This window comes from Zonotrichia leucophrys, unplaced genomic scaffold (assembly GCF_028769735.1).
Source record: "Zonotrichia leucophrys gambelii isolate GWCS_2022_RI unplaced genomic scaffold, RI_Zleu_2.0 Scaffold_302_63830, whole genome shotgun sequence".
NCBI classification, from domain to species: Eukaryota; Metazoa; Chordata; class Aves; order Passeriformes; family Passerellidae; genus Zonotrichia; species Zonotrichia leucophrys.
The window spans coordinates 1-8,673 of record NW_026992507.1 but is presented as its reverse complement, the minus strand read 5'-3'; the positions used below and the strand labels follow the sequence as shown (position 1 = coordinate 8,673).

The window sequence follows — 8,673 nt, the reverse complement described above, 5'->3', positions numbered from 1 at the left end:
TGCGTCCGGCGCGAGTCATAATAAAGCATACCGGGCTTTACAACTTTTACAAGTTGTGAGGTTTCTTCTTTTCTCCGCAAAACACCCCTGATTAACATCCCTAATTAAACATCTCCATTTAATCTCCCCCAATTAAAGCAACCACTAATTAAACCCCTTAATTAAAACACCCCAATTAAACCCAAGTAAAACCCTTCTATTTAACCCCCCAATTAATCCTCCCAACCAAACCCCACCAATTAAATACACCCCAATTAAACTTCCCAATCAAACCCCCTAATTACATAGGGGAGGTTTTAATTCATTAATTGATTAAAATTAATTAATTAAAATTAATAGCACCCCAAATGAAGCACCCCCTCACCATTTTTTGTCACCATCACTGGGGCACTGTGAAGGGAGAGACAAAACATTGAGGGGACTTCAATTCCCCCCCAAACCCACAATGCCCCCACCCCAATATCAGGAACCCCTCCCAAGGTACCCCAAAAATTTTGGGGGACCCCCTGAAATCCTGAGGAGCTCCCCCAAATTTTGGAGAGCCCTTTCTCCCTCTGGTAATCACAAACCCTCCCCAGGTATTCATGATCTCCTCCCAAAATTTTGGGGACCCTCCATGATTTTGGGGACCCCCTCACCCCAAAATCTATCAGGATCTCCCCCAGATTTTGGGGATCCCCCCAATTTTGGGGAGCCCCCTCACCCCAAAATCATCTCAGGTACCACAACCCTCCCCCAGCTATTCACGACTTCCTCCAAAATTTTGGGAACCCCCCCGATTTTGGGGACCCCCTGTGATTTTGGGGACCCCCCCTCATTTTGGGGATCCCCTCACCCCAAAATCACTCAGGACCTCCCCTAGATTTTGGGGACCCCCACCCCAATTTTGGGGATCCCCTCACCCCAAAATCAGTCTCAGATATTCACCAAATATCCACGACCTCTCCCAAAATTTTGGAAACCCACCCTGATTTTGGGGACGCCTTCCCATTTTGGGGACCCCCCCTCATTTTGGGGACTCTCTCACCCCAAAATCAGTCAGGGCCTCCCCCAGATTTTGGGGACCACCCCAATTTTGGGGATCCCCCTCACCCCAAAATCATCTCAGGTACCACGACCCTTACCCAGCTATTCACGACTTCCTCCAAAATTTTGGGACCCCCCCTCATTTTGGGGACCCCTTCATCCCAAAATCGATCAGGACCTCCCCCAAATTTTGGGGTGCCCCTTCTCCCCATGGCCGTTCCTCCCCCAGGTGTTCACAATGGTATTTGCAACCTCCACCCAAAATTCTGGAAACCCCTCCCGATTTTGGGGACCCCCCCCAATTTTGGGGAGCCCCCTTATCCCAAAATCAGTCCCAGGAACCACAACCCTCCCCCAGCTATTCACGACTTCCTCCAAAATTTTGGGACCCCCCCCGATTTTGGGGACCCCAATGATTTTGGGACCCCCCTCATTTTGGGGACCCCTTCATCCCAAAATCGATCAGGACCTCCCCCAAATTTTGGGGTGCCCCTTCTTCCCCTGGCCGTTCCGCCCCCAGGTGTTCACAACGGTATTCACATCCTCCCCTCCAAAACTTTGGGAACCCCTCCCGATTTTGGGGACCCCCCCGCGATTCTTGGGACCCCCCCCGTGATTGTGGGGACCCCCGGCCCATGTTGGGGCGCCCCTCACCCCGAATTTCGAGGCGGCACTCGGTCAGGGCCTCGCCCAGCTCGTTGACAGCCCTGCAGGTGTAGGTGCCGCCGTCGAAGGGCCCCGGCTTGCGGATCAGCAGCGTCAGCACCCCCTGGCTGTGCCGCGCCAGGAACTTGGGGTCATCCCCGATGGCCATCTGGTTCTTGAGCCACACCACCTTGGGCTGGGAGGGGGGGACACGGTCAGGGAACCCCGAAATGCACCCCGAAAATGGCCCAGGGCACCCCAAAAACACCCAGACCCGGGGCTGAGTTCACAGCCCCATTGGGACACCCCAAAACCCCTCCCCAGGTGAACTCCAAACCTGGATCTTGAGCCACACCACCTTGGGCTGGGAGAGGGGGGGGACACGGTCAGGGAACCCCGAAATGAACCCCGAAAACAGCCCAGGGTACCCCAAAAACAGCCCAAAACCACCCAAAAACACCCAAACCTGGGGATGCATCCACAGCCCCATTGGGACACCCCGAAAACCCTTCCTCAGGTGAACCCCACACCTGGATCTTGAGCCACACCACCCTGGGCTGGGAGGGGGGAACACGGTCAGGGGAGCCCAGAAATGCACCCCAAAAATAGCCCAGGGCACCCCAAAAACACCCAAACCTGGGGATGCATCCACAGCCCCATTGGGACACCCCAAAAACCCTCTCTAGGTGAACCCCACACCTGGATCTTCAGCCACACCACCTTGGGCTGGGAGGGGGGGGGGACACGGTCAGGGAACCCCAAAATGCACCCCGAAAATACCTCAAGGTACCCCTAAACCACCCCAAAAACACCCAGACCTGGGGATGCATCCACAGCCCCATTGGGACACCCCAAAACCCACCCAGCACCCCAAATCTCCACCCAAACCCCCCCAATCTCAGGCTGCCCACCCCCGGGGGTCCCCCCAAACCCCCCCCAGACCTTGGGGTGCCCCCTGACGGCGCAGTTGAGGGCGGTGGAGTATCCGGCCACGGCGCTGCGATCCACCAGCGGCGTCAGGAACTGCGGCGCCGAGCGGAAATCGTGCTCCTGGTACTGGGGGGGCTTCAGCCGCAGCTCTGGGGGGGCCACAGCGGGTTAGGGGCACCCCGAAAACATCTGGGGGGGATCAAGGGTTGGGGTCCCACCCCCAGGTTGGAATAAGGGGGGGTTTTATCAAGGTGAGGGCACAAAGTGTGGGTGAGCCCCTAAAAATGCTTTACAATTTTAATATTCCCTGTTGAACACTCTAAATTAATAATTCTCAATTAATTAAAAATCACAAGACGCAATTAATGGCAGAATTTGGGGGGTTTGGGGGTCACAGGGATCTCCCTGAACCCACAAAAACTGAACTAAAATCCCCCCAAATGCACCCCAAAACCACCTCAAATCACCCCAAAATCACCTCAAACCACCCCAAATCCACCTTAAACTGCCCCAAAACCCCTCAAAATTTGAGTTTTGTGTTTTGGGGATACTTTTGGGTTAGGGGCACCCCAAAAACACTTTGGGGGTGATCAAGGGTTGGGGTCCCACCCCCAGGTTGGAATAAGGGGGCGTTTAATCAAGGTGAGGGCACAAAGTGTGGGTGAGCCCCTAAAAATGCTTTACAATTTTAATATTCCCTGTTGAACACTCTAAATTATTAATTCTCAATTAATTAAAAATCACAAGATGCAATTAATGGCAAAATTTGGCGTTTGGGTTTTGGGTGGGTTTGGGGGTCACAGGGATCTTCCTGAATCCACAAAAACTGAACCAAAATCCCCCCAAATGTACCTCAAAACCACCTCAAACCACCTCAAACATCCCCAAAATCACCTCAAACCCCCCAAAACCAAATCAAACCCCCCCAAAAACACCTCAAACACCCCCAAATCCCCCCAAACCCATCTCAAACCCCCCGAATTTGGGGGTACCCGCTTTGGGGATGACGGCCGTGTTGCAGGACAGCCCCGGTTTCTCACTGAGCCCCCCCAAAACTACCTCGAACCCCCCAAAACCACCTCAAACCCCCCCAAATCCCCCCAAAACCATCTCAAACCCCCCCCAAACGCCCCGAATTTGGGGGTACCCGCTTTGGGGATGACGGCCGTGTTGCAGGACAGCCCCGGTTTCTCGCTCAGCCCGCACAGGTTCTCGCTGAACACCTTGAACAGGTACTCGTTGCCCATCACCAGCTCCGAGGCCGTGCAGCGCAGGGGCCGGTTGTGCTCGTACACCGTGAACCACTCCTGGCGGGGTTCGGGGGGCGTCAGGGGGTTTTGGGGGAGATTTTGGGGAGCTGAGGGGTTTTGGAGTGGTTTTGAGTTGGCTTTGGGGGAGATTTGGGGGGCTGAGGGGTTTTGGGGGGTTTGAGGGGGTTTTGAGGGGGGGTTTTGAGTTGGTTTTGGGGAGATCTGAGGTGGTTTTGGGGCAATTTGAGGTGGTTTTTGGAAGGTTTGAGGTGGTTTTGGGGTGGTTTGAGGTGATTTTGGGGGGATCTGAGGGGGTTTTGGGGGGGTTTGAGTTGGTTTTGGGGGAATTTGAGGGGGTTTTGGGGGAGATTTTGAGGAGCTGAGGGTTTTTTGGGGGGTGTTGAGGCGGTTTTGGGGGAGACGGAAAGGAATTGGGGAGGTTTGAGGTGGTTTGGGGGTATTTGAGGGGGTTTTGGGGGGTCGTGAGGGGGTTTTGGGGGGCTTTGAGATGGTTTTGGGGAGGTTTGGGGGGTTTTAGATGGGTTTCAGGAGGTTTCAAGGAGATTTTGGGGGGCTGAGGGGTTTTGGGGGGTTTGAGGGGGTTTTGAGGGGGGGATTTGAGGGGGTTTGGGGGGATCTGAGGTGGTTTTGGGGGAATTTGAGATGGTTTGGGGGAGATTTTGAGGAGCTGAGGGGGTTTTGGGGTGGTTTTGAGTTAGTTTTGGGATGATTTTGAGTTGATTTTGAGGGGATTTGAGTTGGTTTTGGGGGGATTTGAGGGGGTTTTGGGGGAGATTTTGAGGAGCTGAGGGGGTTTTGGAGGAGTTGGAGGTGGTTTTGGGAGGGTCCTGAGGTGGTTTTTGGGGGGGGGGGTTGAGTTGGTTTTGGGAGAATTTGAGGGGGTTTTGGGGGAGATTTGGGGAGCTGAGGGGTTTTGGGGGGTTTGAGGGGGTTTTGAGGGGGGGATTTGAGGCGGTTTGGGGGGATCTGAGGTGGTTTTGGGGGGATTTGAGGCGGTTTTTGGAAGGTTTTGGGGGTTTATGTTGGGGGTTTTGGAGTTGGTTTTGGGGGGGGATTTGAGGGGTTTTGGGGGGATTTTGGGGGTTGGGTTGAGGGGTTTAGGGGTTGGGGGTTTGGGGGGATTTGGGGGGGGGATTTGGGGTGAGTTTTAGGGGTTAGGGTGGGTTTGGAGTGGGTTAAGGGGGATTTGGGGTGATCTGGGTTGGGTTTCGGGGAATTTGGGGTGATTTGAGGTGGGTTTAGGTGGATTGGGGGTGGGTTTTGGGGATTTGGGGTGGGTTTAGGGAGTTTGGGGTGATTTGGGATGGATGTGAGGGGGTTTTGGGTTGGGTTTGGGGGGGTTTGGGGTGGGTTTGGGTTGGGTTTAGGGGTTTTGGGGTGGGTTTAGGGAGTTTGGGGTGATTTGGGTTGGGTTTGCGGGGATTTGGGTTGGGTTTTGGGGGATTTGGGGTGGGTTTGGGGGCGGTTGGAGGGATTTGGGTTGGGTTTTGGGGGATTTGGGGTGGGTTTAGGGGGATTTGGGGTGGGTTTTAGGGGTTAGGGTGGATTTGGGCAGGGATTTGGGGTGATTTGGGTTGGGTTTTGGAGGTTTAGGATGGGTTTTGGGTGGGTTTGGGGTGGTTTTATGGGGTTTGAGCTGTGTTTCAGGTGGGTTTAGGGGTTTTGGGGCGGGTTTTGGGTGGATTTGGGTGGGTTTTGGAGGTTTGGTGGATTTGGAGGTTTAGGTGTTGGCTGGCTTTAGGGGTTTGAGCTGGGTTTGGGTGGGTTTAGGGATTGGGGTGGTTTGGGAGTTCGGATGGGTTTGGGGTGATTGGGGCTGGTGTACAGGGTTTGAGCTGGGTTGGAGTGGGTTGAGGGTTTTGGGTGGTTTTAGGGTTTTTTGGGGTATTTTTTGGTGCTTTTCATGGTTTTGGGGTGTGACTGACCCTAAATAGACCAAAAATCCCGTAAAACCGCCCCAAAACCGCCCCAGGTCCCGGGGGGGGGTTTCTCCTCCCCGCGCTGTTCCCGTTCCCATGGGAACGGCGCGGGGGGGGACACTGCGGATGCGCGGTTACCATGGGAACGGCGCGGAGGGAGGGATACTGAGTTTCCATGGCGACAGCAGCGCGGGGGGAGGAAGCTCAACCGTGGGAACAGCGGTGGGGGTGTTGAGCAGTTCCCATGGTAACGGGAACAGCGGCGAGGGAGAGGTGGATATTGGGGGAACGGCGGTTGCCATGGGAATGGGAGGTTTTTATGGCAACGGGAACAGCGAGGAGAGCGAGAATTCCGCCCCTCCCACCGGAAAAATGGCATCGAGGTGAAGGGACCCGAAAATGGGACCCCCCCCACAAAAAATTGGCGTCCCAGGGGTGCGAAACCCCAAAAATTTGGGTTCCCAAGGGAGCGACACCCCCCCAAGTAAAAGAACCCCCCCCAAAAACCTGAGGTCCACCCCTCTGGAAAGAGACCCTGGAAAATGCGACTCGCCCCTAAAATTTTGGGGACCCCCCCAAAGTTTGGGTTCCCAAGGGTGCGACCCCTCCCAAACATTTGGGAATTTAGGGATGCCTGCAAAAAAAAAGAACCCAAAGGTGAGACCCCCCTCCCAAAAATGGGGCTCCCCCAAAATTTGGGGACCCTTCCCTAAAAAAGACGACCTTGGAGTGCAACCATCGCAGCCAAAATTTGGGGTCCCAAAGGTGTGACCCCCCCCCGCCAAAAAAGGGACCATCCCACAAAATATTTGGACTATCCCAAAACTGGGATCCCAAGGGTGCAAGCTCCCCCAGAATTTGGGGACCCCTCCCAAAATTGGGGTCTTAAGGGCGCGACCCCGTCCCCCAAAAAATTGAGACACCCCCAAAAAAGGGTCCAAAATGGAACAAATCTGGGGGCCCCTCCCTGTGTGATTTTGGGAGGGACCAAGCAGGACCCCCCAAATTCCCACAGAATCCACTGCAAGGATTTGCTTTGGCCGTGGCAGCATTAAGGAATCCAAGCGCCCCAGAGATCTTTTTTTGGTAATTTTTCTCACATTTTCCTCTTTTTTACTCACATTTCCCACCCTTTTCCCCTCAAGCTTCCAACCATTTTTCCTCTCACACCTCCCGCCCTTCTGTCCCTTCACATTTCCCATCACTTTTGGTCTCATGTTATTTGCATTTTTTCCCTTTATCTTTTACACCCATTTTTCCTCCTGTTTCCTGTCTTTTTTCCCCCTCATGTTTCATTCGCTTTTCTCCCCTCACGTTTTTCACCCTTTTTCCCCTCATGTTTCCTGCTTTTTTCTCCCCCGACATTTCCCGTCTTTTCTCACCTTGTTTCATACCTTTTCTTCTTCTCATTTCCCATCCTTTTCACTTGAGTTTACTGTCCTTTTCGCCTTCCAATTCCCACTTTTCCCCCACAGATTTCCTGCCCTTTTGGCCCCTCACGATCCCCACCATTTTGTCCCCTCACGTTTCCCGCTCTTTTCTCCCCTCATGTTTTCCACCCTTTTTCCCCCTCATATTTCCCTTTCCTCCCCTTCTGTTTTGTACCTTTCCTTCCTTTAATTTCCGTCATAAAGTGAGTCCTTTTCACTCCAATTTACTTTCCATTTTTGCCTTTCCATTTCCCACCTTTCTTTCCCCTCACATTTCCCCCCTCCTTTTCTCCCCTCACGTTTCCCGCTCTTTTTCCCCTCATGGCTCCTTCCCCTTTCTCCCCTCATCTTTCCCACCATTTCTCTCCTTCTGTTTCATATCTTTTCTTCCTCTCATTTTCTGCCCTTTTCACTCAAGTTTACTGTCCTTTTCGCCTTCCAATTCTCATTTTTTCCCCTCAGATTTCCTGCCCTTTTGGCCCCTCATGATCCCCACCATTTTGTCCCCTCACGTTTCCTGCTCTTTTCTCCCCTCACGTTTCCTTCCTTCATTCCTTCACATTTTCCACCCCTTTCTCCCTCACATTTCCTACCTTTTCTCCCCTTCTGTTTCCTATCTTTCCTTCCTTTCATTTCCCTCCTTTTCACTCCAGTTTACTTTCCTTTTTGAATTCCATTTCCCACCTTTTTTTCCCCTCATGTTTTCACCCCCTTTTTCTCCCCTCACATTTCCCCCCTTTTTCCCCTCATGTTTCTCACAATTTCTCCCCTTCTGTTTCATGCCTTTTCTTCCTCTCATTTCCAAAGTTTATTGTCCTTTTTGCCTTCAATTTGCTGCCTTTTTCTCCCTTCACATTTCCCCCCTTTTCTCCCCTCACATTTCCCCCCTTTTCTCCCCTCACATCCCCCCCACACCTTTTCCCCTCACATTTTCTTCCATTTTCTCCCCCTGATGTTTCCTGCCCTTTTTGCCCCTCATGTTTCCCACCATTTCTCCCCTTCTGTTTCATATCTTTTCTTTCTCTCATTTCCCATCCTTTTCACTAAAGTTTAATCTTTTTTTCGCCTTCATTTTCCAGCCTTTTTCTCCCCTCATATTTCCCGCCCTTTTCTCCCCTCACGTTCCCCACCATTTTGTCCCTCACATTTCCCACCCTTTCCTTCTCACTTTTCCCACCCATAATTCTCACTTTTTCCCCACCAAGTTCCTCTGCACCTTTATGGTGCACTCATTATCAATTCTGCAGTCAATTTAAGTAAGCTCGGTATTTCATTTAAAAAGATTATATATATATCAAACTACTACATATAATAGAACAACAACGTTTATTGGGGTTAATAACATAGTATATGTTCCTAATGTCTATATTCCTAATGTCTATATTCCTAATAATGTCTATATTCCTAATGTCTCTATTCCTAATGTTTCTATTTTCGTAAAATTCGTAATAT

At 52.2% G+C, this 8,673-nt stretch overlaps 1 protein-coding gene across 1 annotated transcript; it reads right to left on the bottom strand.

Annotated features, from left to right (window-relative positions):
• Positions 1-364: 364 nt before the first annotated feature.
• LOC135441462 (myosin-binding protein C, fast-type-like) lies at positions 365-5,968 on the bottom strand. Its single transcript, XM_064701009.1, has 5 exons — positions 5,930-5,968; positions 3,749-3,908; positions 2,614-2,750; positions 1,681-1,867; positions 365-390 (listed from the first exon to the last, which is right to left on the bottom strand). The coding sequence occupies exons 1-5, from the start codon at positions 5,966-5,968 to the stop codon at positions 380-382; spliced, it is 534 nt and encodes a 177-aa protein (XP_064557079.1). The 3' UTR covers positions 365-379.
• Positions 5,969-8,673: the final 2,705 nt, after the last annotated feature.

What these genes read in the sequence shown, in the direction of transcription:
- LOC135441462 (XM_064701009.1), bottom strand. Translation starts at nt 5,968, where the DNA reads ATGGAAACTCAGTATCCCTCCCTCCGCGCCGTTCCCATG. An exon ending in GGCCGTCATCCCCAAAGCGG is followed by an intron (nt 2,751 to 3,748) that starts GTACCCCCAAAT and finishes TGGCCCCCCCAG; the next exon opens with AGCTGCGGCTGAAGCCCCCC. An exon ending in CCGTCAGGGGGCACCCCAAG is followed by an intron (nt 1,868 to 2,613) that starts GTCTGGGGGGGG and finishes CCCCCCTCCCAG; the next exon opens with CCCAAGGTGGTGTGGCTCAA.